The following is a 15,883-nucleotide window of genomic DNA, read 5'->3' on the forward strand; positions in this document are numbered from 1 at the left end:
CTCGAAGCATTTGGCACAAGGCAGACCACATATCCATTATCTACTCCTGTTTCAACCACAGTTTGAGCATTTTTAGTTGTGTCCTAAATCCAGGGCTTGGCTGATTTTTCAGAGGCCTAAAAATAGAGGCTCCTGTTCCCACGAAGCAATTCCAGAAGCCATCTCCCTCTCCCCTTCTTATTGCAGACACCCCTGAGATCTCCGTTCCCCAAATAAAATCATGATGAAATCCGAGGAAAAGCCATCGCTTGTTTCTCAGAATGACTTTCCTGCAGACAGGGAAGGTGCTTTGCTTTCCCCAGAAGCACATAAGAACTGCAAATTAATTATACTGCCTAATTAGCTCTCTTCTCAAAATCTGTGCAGTGGGCACTTGGAAGCAAGAACAGTAATAGTGGACTTTGCATTGCTCCCTCAGTAATGAGGATTTGCAGAAGGAAGGCAGGATTATTCCAATCTGTGATAACGAGCTGTGTGTAGCTTATTTTGGAGTGTGGTTAATGTTCGCTGATGATATGCAACATGATTTAAAGAATGCACCAGTAATTATTTTTATTTCAACAGTTGAGTGTTTATCTTAATCTGTATTACAAAAACATATATTAAGAATCCATCAAACCCATGAATCTACAGACATTCTTAGAATGAGGCTGAATGTGTTCACTACCATTGCTGTATAACAAAATATGCCCCCCCAAATTAGCAATGCATATTTTTCTAAAGATTTTTTTATTTATTTGAGAGAGAGAGAGAGAGCATGAGTTGGGGGGAGGGGCAGAGGGAGAGGGAAAAGCAGACTCCCCAATGAGCAGGGAGCCCGATGTGGGGCTCGATCCCAGGACCTGGAGATCATGGCTTGAGCCAAAGACAGACACTTAACCAACCGAGCCACCCAGGTGCCCTGCAATGCACATTTATGATCACACGCTTTCTGTAGGTCCAGAATTCAGGAGTTCGTGCCGGATGGTTCTGACTGGGGATTTCTCATGATGAGTCTGTAGTCACGATGTCAGCCAGGGTTGTATTCACTTGAGGACTTCAGTGGGGTTGGAGGCTCCATTTCCAAAATGGCTTGCTAGTGTGGTTAGCAAGTCAACACCAGTCGTTGGCAAGAGGCCTTAGATTCTCTCCACATGGCTCGCTCCAGATGGCTGCCTGAGCATCCCCATGGGTGGCACTTGCTCTCTCCAGAGAGCAAGGGGAGAGCTTCTCAACGTCCCTTATGACCTAGCCTCAGGAGCCACACATCATCACTTCTGCAATAGCCTGCTGATTGTGCACATCAGCCTTGCTGGGCTTTGCGGGGAGTACACGAGAATGTGAATTCCAGGAGGTGAGAATAACAGGGTGGGGTGGGCGTCATGAAAAGTGAGGGCCTGAGACACTAGGAGAGGAGGTTGCCCCTGAAATCACATTGCTAATAAGTGGCAGGGCTAGGATTCTGTCTCTCTCTAAATCCTAAACTGACTTAGTCAAACCAAAAGAATGCTTGGTAAGGAAGAGCTTACCATAAAATCTCACTATAGCAGAGTTCTTGTGGTTTAAGGGATTTCGAAGTGTGTTACTTATTTCTGGAGACTTCTTCTTCTGTTTGCTCTTTCCTCTGACATTCGTAAATGGAACCCCACACAGAAAAGCCCACCTCCTCATCTAAGGATGATGTTTTTGTTTTAAAGAGGTATCAAGGAATGATTCCTGCTCAGACCTGCCAGAGATCCAGAACGGCTGGAAAACCACTTCTCATACGGAGCTTGTGAGAGGAGCCAGAATCACGTACCAGTGTGACCCGGGCTATGACATAGTGGGAAGTGACACCCTCACCTGCCAGTGGGACCTCAGCTGGAGCAGCGACCCCCCGTTTTGTGAGAAAAGTAAGAGTCATCTTGTTTTCTTCTTCTAGGTCGGTGGGGGGGTAAATCCCTCCCAATGAGTATTTTTCAAGTAGATGCAGTGAAGTCACTTCATGTAGGATCTGGCCTCCCTCCTACTCCACCAGCTCGCTGGCATGGCTCACAAATGTCCTCTTAGAGCTTCAGGGCAGGGATGTCAGGTTCAGGGGCCTCCAGAGCCTGGCAGATAATGTAAATGAGGGAAATAGGCTGCGGGAGAGACAATAGGGAGTGGTGTAGACTGCAGTGAAACCTTCGTAGAAAACATCATTCAAATTCGTCATTAAAATACCTGTAGCGGCCACACAAGACCAATCTAAGTTTGACCTTGGAGCCCCGGTTCAAAATCCCTGTCACAGGTAGCTGGCTTCATCCAGAGAGCACCCATCCCAGCCTCCTGGCGCCTTCTGCTTGCTGCCCTCAGGACTGTGGGCTAGGCATGCCTGGTGATAGCTGCGCCTGGTGTCTTGAAAAGTGGGAGGAAAGGGGGGTGCTTCTCTGGTTTCTACACTGAATCTTAGTAGGGGTGGGGTGGTCCTGCACCCATCTCGCTGGGAATCCTTGGGGATACTTTGGTAGCCCTGCTCGACCTGCCTTGAGTGACCAGTTGCACGATAAGAAATATTAAGTGTCGGGTGCCTGGGTGGCTCAGTTGGTTAAGCGACTGCCTTCGGCTCAGGTCATGATCCTGGAGTCCCTGGATCGAGTCCCACATCGGGCTCCCTGCTCGGCAGGGAGTCTGCTTCTCCCTCTGACCCTCCCCCCTCTCAGGTGCTCTCTCTCTCTCATTCTCTCTGTCTCAAATAAATAAATAAAATCTTTAAAAAAAAAAAGAAATATTAAGTGTCAGCAGAGAAAGAGGGTATTGGGGAAGGGGGTGGGGGTTATATGCAATTCCTGTCACAAATATTCCAAAGGCAAAGAAAATTAATTATAATTGGGGGAAACATGAAAAAGCTTGCTAAAAATCCTCAAAATTGGCTGCATAAACATCTGCTTATTCCACAACAGTATGTGGTGGGGGGTGTGTGTGCATGTATGTGGGTGGGTGTGTGTATGTGTGTATCATGATGGAAAATTAAAAAACCAACAATGAGAAGCGCCATGGATGGTGAGACCCATCGCAGATACGTTAACATGATCTACATCATCATTACTTTTTTTCCCCCAAAGATCGTATTTACTTATCTTAGAAAGATGGAGAAAGAGTGCGAGCAGGAGGAGCAGAGGGAGAGGGACAAGCAGACTAAGCACAGACTCTTCACTGAGCGTGGAGCCCAATGTGGGGCTCGATCTCATGACCCTGAGATCATGATCTGAGTCGAAGGCTCAACCAACTGAGCCACCCAGGAGCCCCATCATTACTTTATAAAATGTTTTAAACATACATGCCCTAATAATGATTTTTAAAATTTTTGAATAATGATTTTTAAATATTTTGAATTATGATTTTTGAAATTTTTTGAATATTACAACTTTTAAATTTTTTGAAGAATGATTCCTAAATCTTTTGAATAATGATGATTTTTAAAAATTTTTTAATAATAATGATTTTTTAGCGGCGCCTGGGTGGCTCAGTCAATTAGGCATCCAACTCTTGATCTCAGCGCAGGTCTTGATCTCAGGGTCCTGAATTCAAGCCCCGCATTGGGCTCCATGCTGGGCATGGAGCCTACTTAAAAAAATAAATAAATAAAATAATAATGATGATGATGATTTTTAAAATGTTTTAAATAGTAATGACCCATTGTGTTAATGGGTTCTAAAGGCTTGGAGGGGACATAAACTAGCTCTCTCTGGGAAACTCTTCAACTGCCTCACTTTTTGCCAGGAAAAGACCCAAATTAGAGCAAATGAATTTGCATTGGGCCCCTTCTGGATATCAGCATTTATGTTCCCATGCTGGCTGCCTGTCACTCTGCGTCTAAGACAGAGACTCACCAACCTGCCCCAGTGGCTTCTCTTCTAGTGAAATAAGAACAGCAGAACATCCTGAGAACAGTGGGGTTCCCCCCCCGGAAATCCCTGGGGGTCATCAGTGCCTTTCATTCATTCATTCATTGGTTCAACTACACTCTCGACGTCAAAAGATGTACCTAAACATATCTTCCCATTATGCAAGTAGCAGGTGCTTACTTACAGAACTCAAGCAGTAGTAAAATTACGAAGTACAGAGTGAAAATCCTTCATGATCGTCCTCTCCAGAAATGAGGCTGCTCTTAAAAGTTTATTCTATGTTGTTCCAGTTGAAATAGTGTGTTACACATACGCACATAGACATACATAGGTACATGCTTACTGTGCATGTGTAGACACACGGAGATACTCGTACAGAAACAGCGATAGATAAGGATATTTTACCACTGCTATTTTCTCAACTCAGTAATCCAGATACTTTTTCATATCACACATGTTGTGTACTTCATTCTTTTTTTAATTAGCTTATTGTTTTCCCTTTATGTATATTGATTTTTTAATTGAAAACTAACCGCTTGTTTTACTAGATTCAGGCACCACAAAGAAAGCAGCGAAGGCGCCCTCACTTTGCTCTCTTTGGTGGTTGCTCAGGATTTCATAGAACAGCTGTTCCATATTTAACTCTTCCCCTGTTAAAGGATCTGCATTGTTTTTTTGTTTTGTTTTGTTTTTTCTTTTTTACCATTACAAATAACGGTGCAATGTACAGCCTCGTATGTAGGTCCAGATGCAAACATTTCTTTGGGCTACTTCCTATAAATGGAATTAAATTCGGGCCTCTTTCATCCTGGCTTCTTGTCCAACCACCTTTGATGAGCTCAGAGGCATTATCTTCCAAACAGGAGAAGAATCAAGTTAGGAAACTTTCCAGGTCATCCTGTAGTTCTCAGCAAACCTGTGATCATCAAGCGTCCTAACGCCCTCTTGGTCTGATTTCGTCCGTAGTTATGTACTGCACCGACCCCGGGGAAGTGGACCACTCGACCCGCTTAATTTCAGATCCCGTGCTGCTGGTGGGCACCACCATCCAATACACATGCAACCCCGGCTTTGTGCTGGAAGGGAGCTCTCTTCTAACCTGCTACAGCCGAGAGACTGGCACGCCCATCTGGACGTCTCGCCTACCCCATTGTGTTTGTGAGTCCTAGCTGCTGACTTGATGCAGACGGGGGTTCGCTTCTTCTTATTCGTGGTGGAGGGCTGGGCTGCTAGGAGGAGGCATTCCACCCTTCGAGAGCGCTTACTGTTATTACTATCCCCTGACCATAGCTGGCAGATCGGAGGCATGCATACTATAACATTTACGGTACATTTATTGGGCCCGGGGTTAAGTCCTTTACTGAATGTCCCTCCCTTCTGCCTCCAGTGGCCTTGTGAGCAAGGCACTGTTGTCTCGTTTGCAAGAAGAGGATACTAAGTTCAGAGTAGTGAAATCATCACCCCGGGTCACACAGCCCATTAACAGTGGAGGCCAAGGTCAAACCCAGAGCTGCCTGACTCTGCTGAAAATCAAGCCATCCACAGGACACGAAATTGGTGGATTTAAACTCTTCTTTGGTCTTACCTACGTGAAGCCATTAAGGCAGATGTTTGGTTAAGAAAAGACTTTGGGGGTTTCTTAATCATAAAGAATCAAAAAAAAAGTCTTCCGAAGTCACTCTGACGAGGGAGGAATTACTATTCTTGCCAAGGAGAGAGGGTAGAGAGCGGTGGTCTAGGGAGGCTCAGCCTGACTGTGCATGGACTCACTCGGGAAGTTTTCAAACTCGCTGGAGATTCTGATGCTCCTGGTCTGGGGCTTAGCATGAGCAGTGAGGTTTTTCAAAGCCGCCTCCCCCCACCCCGGGTTCTGATGTGCAACCAGGGATCAGAACCATTGTTCAGAGGAAACAGGAGGCGATGCAGAAGGAACAAAGCCTCACACAATGTTGGGACTTGAGAGACCCGCTCATATTTTATACGAGCATGTTGTGAGCGGCTCCATTAAGGGTTCAGCAGCTCAAGGTCCAGAAGCTACCAGTAGGGCTACGTCAAAATTAAAAGCTTCTGCACAGCAAAGGGGGACTTTCTTATTCTGGGTTCACGTGCAACAAGGAATCTTGGACCTCACACCATGGGTCCCCATCTGCCTCTTTAGTCCAGGTCCTAGGATTTCAGAGCTAAGGACATCTCAGAGGTAAAATACGGTATAGCTGATGGGTCATTCAGACAAAAGGCACATCTGCTCTCTTTTACAGATGATAATGGTTGCTATTTATTGATTGTGTAAGACATCATGCTAAGCAGATTATATGCATTTGTGAATGTAAGTGTATGTATGTGTGTGTGCGTGCAAATATACTAAGAAAACTAAAGCTCAAAGGTGATAAGAGACAACAATAGTTACAGTTTATTGAAAGTGTAAAACACGTTGCTGGGGCGCCTGGGTGGTTCAGTCGGTTAAGCGTCTGCCTTCGGCTCCGGTCCTGATCCCAGGGTCCTGGGATCGAGCCCCGCATTGGGCTCCCTGCTCAGCAGGGAGCCTGCTTCTCCCTCTCCCTCTCCCTCTGCCCTTCCCCCAACTCATGCTCTCCCTCTCTCAGATAAATAAATAAATCTTCCCCCCATAAATAAGTAAACAAATAAAACACATTGCTAAACGGATTATATATGTGTGTGACTGTATAGGCATGTGTATGCATACACTGTATACATTTATACGTATGTATGTGTGCGTGCATGCATGTATGTGTGTGTTTAAAGGCCGCTGAGACTCACAGGGACATGTGATTAAGGTCACAACACTTTTTCATGAGCAGAGCTGGGATTCCAGTCTTGGAGGGCCTGGCCCCTTCCACCAGCCTTGCCCCGATATATTTCACCGTGGGTGACTTGGGACAAACCCAGGCAGGGATGTCCCAGCGGAATTGCAGCCTATGGCCCTAACCCTTCACCCACAAGCACATCCCTTCCTAGTCCCCAGACCTTTGGGCCAAGTTCACAGTGCATTATAGGGAGAATTGTGTCTCCCGAAAGGAGATGCTGAAATCCTAACCCCAGTACCGTAACTGGGACCTTTTTTGGAACGAGGGTCTTTGCAGATGTAATCAAGTTGAGGTGAGGCCCTACAGGATTAGGATGGGTGCCAATCCAGTGACAGGTGTCCTCATAAGAAGAAGGAAATTTGAACACAGAGACCCAGGGAGAACACCATTCTGTGCCTGCAAGTCTAGGAACACCAAGAATTGCCAGCTACCACTGGAAGCTGGGAGGAAGCAAAAGCAAGGACGGATCCTTCTCCCCAGACTTCAGAGGGAATGTGGCCATTGAAGGCCACCTTGACCTGGGACTTCCAGCCTCCAGAGCTGTGAGACAGTGCATTTCTGTTGTTCGAAGGGCTCCACCCCCTCACCCATGTCACGTACACTTCGCTAAGGCAGCCCAGAACCCCCATTCAGTTCCCGTTTCCTCCAGGGTGATCAGAAGCTGCTTGAGCCAGTCAAGCTGCAGAGACCCAGAGATGAGAAGCTAAAAATAAAAGCTTATTTAAAAGTACTGAGAGGTGGAGGTATCATTAAAAAAAATAAAAGAAGAAAAAGAAAGAAAGGAAGGAAGAAAGAAAAGCCACTTCCCTAATGAGGCACGGCCTCCGAAGATCCTCTGGGTTGCGCTGGCTGCTGGGTTTTGGAGACACAAGCCTCCCTCCCTCCCTCCCGGGCCGCCTTACCCTGGAATCTCAGTTGTGACAGCTTCCCTGACATCTGCACTAATGAGTCACGAGCCAGGCTGGGTGTCAGGAGACATGTGATCCTCCCAGAAGCCCCAAGAGGCGCCCGGCATGCGCTTCCAATCTCATTACAGGCTGGCAGGAGATGTGAGGCAAGAGGTTGGTCAATTCTGGTTCGGGGGGGTAGGCAGAGGGAGGGGCAGGCTGTCTCCGGGTTCTGACGGTGTTTCCAAGGATGAGTTTTTGGGCAGCTCTAGCTTGAAAATGTTTCCTCTGCTGAACGGGGGTAAATGCCCCACAGGATGCGCTCTTTCATCATGCCAAACCCTTCCCCAGCATTAGTACGTTGAACACTCATGAAACTGTATGGGCAGGACCTGTGTTCACTTGAAAGCAGGCAAAGGAGGCCCAGAGAGGGTGAGCGGCTTTCCTGAGGTCACACAGCAGGGAAGGCGAGAACCCAGGATTCCAGCTGCAGCCTGACTAAGCCCAAAAGCAGCATTTTCCCACCTTATCACTCTGCAGTCCCAGCTTCTGGTGCTTTAATCTGGACAAAGATCTTCCACCAACAAGCTCATGAAACACACAGAGCCAGTTGTAAAAGCTCTGGATGCCTGTAGCTTCTGTTCACGATGACCCACTCAAGACCATTGTTTGGTCCAGCTGGGACTCCAAACCATGTCTTTTGACTCCTTCAAGAACTGACAGGTCAAGCATGGAAGCAAGAAAGTGTCTGGAATTCATAGCCAAACACACCTCCCGCCCAGCTCTGCTGGGTGACCTTGGGCCAGTAGCTTGCCCTCTCAAGGCCTCAGAGCCCTCAGTTGTGAAAAGGGAATGATACTCCTTGCCAGGCAGGGCAGTTGGAAGCAACTGAAGCAATTATTCAAAAAGTGCCTCCAAATGCAGGCACAGGCATGTCCAGACTTTCTCAATTCATGGTACCCTTGGCGTCTTGGGAATTTTTTTGGTAAATATCCTAGACCAAAATACCTAACAGTGCCATTTGTTAAGTAGTTAGGACCAAGCAACTTAGTAAGTAGCTATATCCTGACAACTTAGTAGCCATTTGAAAAAGTAATGCACATATTACAAGATTTGATTTTGATTGCGCTTTTTAAAGATTTTATTTATTTGAGAGAGAGCAGGGGGAGGGGGAGGGGCAGAGGGAGAGAATCTTAAGCAGACTCCACCCTGAGCAGGGAGCCCAATGTGGGGCTCAATCCCCTACGACCCCGAGATCATGAGCTGAGCTGAAATCAAGAGTCGGATGCTTAACCGAGTCCCCCAAGGGCCCCATGATTCTTAATGCATTCTTAAATAATTAGAATCATAGCTACAGGGGTGTGGGTGCCTCTTGGGCTCCACCAAATTTCTTAGATTTTGGCGTCAGACTGGACTACCTTTATTCCATTCCACACTGATTTTATCAGAGCTCTTGCTTTTTAGTGTAACCCCTGCAAAAAAACCCAGATTTGCAAAGACAGGGCATCATCAAAAGAAATGTAGCTCTGTCTAATGTTGGCACCATTCACATGGGTCCGGGAGATGTCCCTTTGTCTCCTCAAAATTTTGAAAAATCTCAAAGGAGTGCTGTTCATGGTGGCACCCTGGGGTGCCTTGGTGCACAGTTTGGGAACTGTGTGGCAAGGGCCCTAAAAATACAGCAGTGTCTAAACAGACATGATCCACATTCTCATGGAGCCTGGGGTCTGTTGGAGATGGGAGGAGGCGAGCCAAATCTGTGAAGGAAATAACAATGAATCCCCAAATCACCTCCTCCAGGAAGACCACCCTGACTGCCCAGGCTAGGTCATGTTTCTCTTCCTTTAAGCTCCCATGGCTCCTACAGTTACATTGATCACAGCACTTGCGGCAGCTTGTTGAAATGATCTCTTTATCTCTTTGTAGAGCCGAATACATAACTCACTTGCCAGGATTATATCCAATGGGTTTTTGCAGGCTCGAGAAACGACAGTACTTGCTACTCTTACTACCGTTGATGTTGTTGGCAGTACTAAATGCGGTCATTGTTTCGACTTCCCTTCTTTGATGGTACCTGACTCCTGAGGCTCCCATCCCGACAATATAAACCGCACCCCCAAAAGTAATGACGAGCCTACAAATTCAGCAAGGGTTTTATGGGTGGCTCCCCAGGGAGACACTTAGGGATTCTCAGGAGGCCCTGGCTCCTCACTGCCCTGCCCTCAGAACACCACAAATGAGACGTGGCGATCTCTTGACCGGGGCAGAGCCCACATGGCCAGACCGTGGCCATAATAAAAGTTTCCAATGATGTAGTCCCCAGCGGCCTCACCTTGGCCCCCATGCCGGCTTCCAGCTGGGTGCCCCATTTTCATCTCGAAATTTCTGTCTCTGAGAAAGCAGTAGCTTGGAGGAATTCATGATAGCCCAGGGGATTTGGCACAAGAAGGGCCTCCCCACCCCGGGCCACTACCCAGAGCCATTAAAAATGCACTGGATTGGGCGCCTGGGTGGCTCAGTTGGTTGAGCGACTGCCTTCGGCTCAGGTCATGATCCTGGAGTCACAGGATCGAGTCCCGCGTCAGGCTCCCTGCTCGGCGGGGAGTCTGCTTCTCCCTCTGATCCTCCCCCCTCTCATGAGCTCTCTCTCTCAAATAAATAAATAAAATCTTTAAAAAAAAAAAAAGACCTTTCCTGTCGGGGCGCCTGGGTGGCTCAGTTGGTTAAGCGACTGCCTTCGGCTCAGGTCATGATCCTGGAGTCCCGGGATCGAGTCCTGCATCGGGCTCCCTGCTCGGCAGGGAGTCTGCTTCTCCCTCTCCCACTCCCCGTTTGTGTTCCCTCTCTCGCTGTGTCTTTCTCTGTCAAATAAATAAATAAAATCTTTAAAAAAATAAAAAAAATAAATAAATAAAATTTTTTAAAAATGCACTGGATTTCAAACCCAGCGGATCTGCCACTTGCTAGCTGGGTGACTTTGAACAACCCAGCATCCTCATCAAAAAGGATGATGGTTCCGGCCATAAATATAGAAAGAAGCTCATAACAACGTGTGTGGCCTACAGTGAGTGCCCGGCTACCGCCAGTTGCTAATGACCACAGAGTTTCAGCGCTTCGTTATTTGTGGGATATCTTACAAACCATTCATAGCAATACCTGGGGAAGCTGATTTTGACATTTTGTTCAAATGTGCTCTCCAAAAATGTACATTTTCCCCTATAGTTCAGGAGAGGGGAGAAATGGGAGGAAAATAGAAACGAGGCTAGGTTTGTGATCGTTTCTAAGACCGCCAGTCCAACTCAGTTGTACTCCTGAGAAAGAACAGGATGAGTTCTCACGGAATTGTTTAAGAGCCGAGATCAGTGATCCTCAACAGGGGTGACACTGCTCCCGGGACACATTTGTCAATGGCAATTCCTAGAGACATGTTTGGTTGTCACAACAAGGAAATAGCGGGTAGAGGTCAGGCCCCACCACAAGGAATTACGAAGCCCAAAATGTCAGTAGCATCTAGGTTGAGAAAACCTGCTTTAGATGATCTTATTTCAAAGTGTGGGTACATCGCTGGAGTGGGAATGTCATCACCCAGCCACATTTCAGCTAAAGATGGGGTCTTGGTCCAGTCCATTTATGTAACAGGCAGGGAAGTTGGAGTCCAGAGCCTGGAATAGGTTAAACCAGGGATGGATTCAACTCTCCAGTATGTCTTAAGCTGCCAGGTGTCACTTACGATGCTCCTACTGTATAATTTAGGATCAAATACGATAGTCCTTATAGAGCAGGCCCTGAGCTTCAAGCACGTCCTAACAGGTTCATCTCCAGCGAGGAAAACATATATTAAATAATAGATACAATGCAGTGTGTTCAGTGCTGGTGTGGAGGAAGAACTAGGAAGATTAGTGATTCTATTGGGGTGGAGGGCACCAGGGAAGGCTCCTTGGAGGCAGAGAAATGAGGACTGAGTACTGAAACACCAGACTTAACCAGGCTGGCTGGGCAGGTAAGGTGTAAGATGAGGAACAAGAAGAATATTTCATAATTTGACAACACGGCCATCCATCATTGACTGAACACCTACAGCCTGCCAAGAACATGCTAAACACCTTATATTCATGATCTTATTTAATCTCCCAAATCCTTATGAGACAGATACCACTGTTATTCATATTTTACTGATGAGGAAAACCAAGGCTCAGAGAGGTTGTGGCCCTTGCTGGAGGTCACACAGCGAGTACGTAGTGGAACACAGATTTTAAGCCAGATTCCACATCCTGGGACATTCGATGGTGCCCTTGCATAATGTGCAGCCAGAGGTGGGAGACAGGGAGGTGAGTTTGAGGAATGGGAAACCACTGGAGGTGAGGAGAACGCAGAGAGATGGTCCTGGTGAGGCTGCCCAAAGCCAGATCAGACAGGCTGTGAGTGGGAGTCCCCCAGGATTTGCGTGATCTCATCAGAGCTGCTTTGGGCTTATATTTCAGCGGAAGAGTCCCTGGCTTGTGACAACCCTGGCTTGCCCGAAAACGGTTACCAAATCCTGTACAAGAGGCTCTACCTGCCAGGAGAGTCCCTCACCTTCATGTGCTACGAAGGCTTTGAGCTCATGGGCGAAGTGACCATTCGATGCATCCTGGGACAGCCATCCCACTGGAACGGGCCCCTGCCCGTTTGTAAAGGTAAAGAAACCTACTCACCACCCAGGGATGGGGACCGGGAGATGTCAGGTCTGGCTTCTTGTTATGATTCTCAATTTGCTCTAAAAATCCATCTACTGTATTTCATGACATCTAAGAAACCAACCATTATTTTCTGCACTACTGAGAAAGAGAAAAAAAAAATGCTGCCAATTAAACGATGGCACAATGCCTTCTCCCGGCTTAGCATTTTTATTTCTACTTACTAAAAGCTCTGTTGTGAGCTTCGATTTTTATCATAACGGAGAGCCATTCTACTTTGCACTCCTGCTTCAGTTACATGGCTTAAACATTCCCTGCCTCCTGCACCCCGTTTCCACAACCACTTGGTTCCCAGGGGTTACGAGGGCTCCCCTGTTGCCTCTGGGGTGGTCCCCCCTGCTGCTCACACCCTCTCCAAACGCTGATGATGGTGCGCTGGACCATGGCGCGCACTGGGCCATCGTGAGCGCCACCTGGTGGCAGCGGATTAACACGCCCCCATCCCAGAAATGGTGAAGAGGGAAAACTTGTTTTAAAATCAGTGATCTGAGGTTTTTAGAGGGGAGGGGGGTTGGGGGCATGGGTTAGCCCGGTGATGGGTATTAAGGAGGGCACGTTATGCATGCAGCACTGGGTGTTACACGCAAACAATGTATCATGGAACACTACGTCAAAAACTAATGATGTACTGTATGGTGACTAACGTGATGTAATAAAATAAAATAAAGTATAAAATAAAATAAAATAAAATCAGTGAAACAGTCATCACTGAAATTAAGTTTCAACATAGCCAGTGAGATTTGGGTCTATTTATCTGGGTCTTTGAGGCATGCAATTAATAACAATATCCTAAATCCGTTCGATGCTTTAGGCTAATAGATCTTAGGCTTTTATGGCATTAATGCCCCTTTGAGAATGAGGCAGAAAGTTCTGAATTCTCTCCCCAGCAGGGACAGAGGCATCATGAGTTTTACGTTTCTACTTGGGAACCCATAACTTCAATGGATCCCCAAATGCTTTATGTTTTCCAACCAGCATTTCTACTCCTAGGTAGATGCACAAATTAATTGCAAACAAGTATTCACAGCAGCACTTGTACATGAATATTCATATGTACATGAATATTCATAGCAGCATTGCTCACAAAAGATGGGAATTACCCAAATGTCCATCAAGTGGAGAATGGATAAATAAAATGTGGTCGAGCTATACTGGAATATTATTCAGCCATGAAAAGGAACGGAGTTCTGACACCTGCCACAGCCTGAATGGACCCTGAAAACATGATGCTAAGGGAAAGAAGCCAGACACAAAAGATCACATATCCTATGATTCCATTTATATGAAATATCCCAAATCAGTAAACCCATAGAGACGGGAGGCAGATTGGTGGCTCTCAGGGCTGGGGTGGAGAGAGAAGAGTAACTACTTAGTTGGTAGAAAGTTTCCTTTTAGAGGTGATGAAAATGTTCTAGAACTAGATAGAGGTGGTGGCTGCCCAACATCATGAATGTGCTAAATGCCACCAAATGGTACACTTTAAAATGATTAATTTTATGTTATGTGAAATTTACCTATGATTTTTAAAAAATTTTTTTTTCTTGAATCGCCTCATTTAAACCTCAGGACTACACTCTAAGATAGATGAGGCATCAGGGTGCCTGGGTGGCTCAGTCGTTAAGCGTCTGCCTTCAGCTCAGGTCATGATCCCAACATCCTGGGATCGAGCCCCGCATCCGGGCTCCCTGCTCAGCAGGAAGCCTGCTTCTCCCTCTCCCACCCCCCCTGCTTGTGTTCCCTCTCTCGCTGTGTCAAATAAATAAATCTTAAAAAAAAAAATAGATGAGGTATCTTGCCCGTTGTATGGTTACAAAAGGAAAGTCCCAGAGAAGTTAGGTGACTTTCCCAAAACCACACAGCTATTATGAGACAAATTCAGGATTTGAACACATGTCTCCTGATTGTAAATTCCCTGCCTCTTTCCCAGTGAGCTGCCTTTAGGGTGGACTTTAAGGCTGTTAGGCTGGTAGCTTCCAATCTGCCAGTCGCTTCAGCATTCGAATCACCCAGACTGCTTATGAGAAACAAATTCTTGAATCTACTACCCCATATCTACAAAACTAGAATCACTGAGGGGTAGGACCCTGAAATAGGCATTTTAACAAGTTCTGGGTTGCTCAAATGCACTTTGAATTTGAGAATCACTTAAGGCAGTGGTTTCTAAATGTGGGGTGCAAATATAAACAGACTTCTGGGCCCCTGCAGGGAAGATGCTGATTCATGGGGTCTATGGCAGGAGCTAGGGAACCGGGGTCACTAACACCAGCTGTGAGTCTGATCATCAGGCAAGTGTGAGAAACACTGGCATAGAGGTGCTGCATATTCTCACCTGGAATCAAGCAGGAGCCTATCCTGTGAGAGCCAAGACCTTATAGAAGCAGTTCTTAATGAGAGGGCAAGAGATCCTGTTGAAATGCAGAGAAAAATAAGAAATCGACAACTGGGATTTTTTTTTTTTAAGATTATTTATTTATTTGACAGAGAGAGAGACAGCGAGAGAGGGAACACAAGCAGGGGGAGTAGGAGAGGGAAAATGAGGCTTCCCAAGGAGCAGGGAACCCGATACGGGGCTCGATCCCAGGACCCTGGGACCATCCAAGACCCTGGGGCCATGACCTGAGCCAAAGGCAGACGCTTAATGACTGAGCCACCCAGGCGTTCCCGGCCACTGGGATTTAAGACAACTGCCTCCCTCCTCTTCCCTGCCTTAATTTTTGACGAAGCCCAGCCCTGTGTTTGAATTTATTTTCGATAGCACAGGAAATCCACTTTGTAGAGTTCAAACATTGGGATGTTTTCCCCCGGGGGAAAGATTGCCTGTAAACTGTCTAACTGCTACATGGACGTTCATAGAAGTTGATCTGGTGTTGTGGGTAAGTGTTCTGCGTGGAGGAAAATTAATAGGGGTTGTTTTTAAGAAATCTAAGTAAGGATACCACGGAAGGGCCATTTTTGAATCTATATGTGATCTGCCCCCTGATTATTTATGTTCCTTTTGGGATTCGCTACAAAAGTATCTCATGCAAGAAATAGAAGAAACCAAAGTTGCCAACGAAACATTAGCTGTTTTTCCCTTCCTTTCTCCATCCCATCCGTTCGTTCCCGGGAAGCCAGTCTGGATCACCTGTGAGTGTCCTGTCTCCCCAGTTCCCTGGACTTACACAAGTAGACACACTACAAAGAGAGGGGCAGGGAGTATTCGTTTGTTGCCAAGTAAAAAAACACTTCATACCATACGTATTTTGTGTTTTGCTTTCCATTTATCACACACATCTGTCAAGTTGGAAAAAAGAAAAAATGGAGCTCTGCCTTATCTTTTTAATTACCATGGGGCATTGCACTCTGATGTCTCCTAATGCATCCGCTCCTTCCTCTGTGCATGGATCTACCAGTTCTTTTCCGGTTTCTTGTTTGTTTTGTCTCCTTTTGCCCAGAAATGGCCTTGCCCATGAATCTTTGGGTGCTGACATTTCTCATCGGATATGACAGATTCCTCCAAGGGGGATTGATGGTGTGGGCAAAGATCTGTGGATGTTGAGATTTTGTGGGTTTTGCCAGATTCTTTTCTGCGACTGTAGTGATTCATGCTC

At 46.4% G+C, this 15,883-nt stretch overlaps 1 protein-coding gene across 1 annotated transcript in view; it reads left to right on the forward strand.

The window, feature by feature from the left end:
* SEZ6L (seizure related 6 homolog like) overlaps window positions 1–15,883 on the forward strand; it is a 185,024-nt gene that overhangs the window by 158,083 nt on the left and 11,058 nt on the right. Inside the window, exons 11-13 of the mRNA XM_035017248.1 lie at window positions 1,677–1,871; window positions 4,812–5,003; window positions 12,039–12,233. Of these exons, the coding sequence (XP_034873139.1) occupies window positions 1,677–1,871; window positions 4,812–5,003; window positions 12,039–12,233 (582 nt within the window). The remainder of the gene's footprint in view (window positions 1–1,676; window positions 1,872–4,811; window positions 5,004–12,038; window positions 12,234–15,883) is intronic.

Source organism: Mirounga leonina, unplaced genomic scaffold (genome assembly GCF_011800145.1).
Source record: "Mirounga leonina isolate KUSES-001 unplaced genomic scaffold, KU_Mleo_1.0 Mir_171, whole genome shotgun sequence".
Classification (NCBI taxonomy): Eukaryota; Metazoa; Chordata; class Mammalia; order Carnivora; family Phocidae; genus Mirounga; species Mirounga leonina.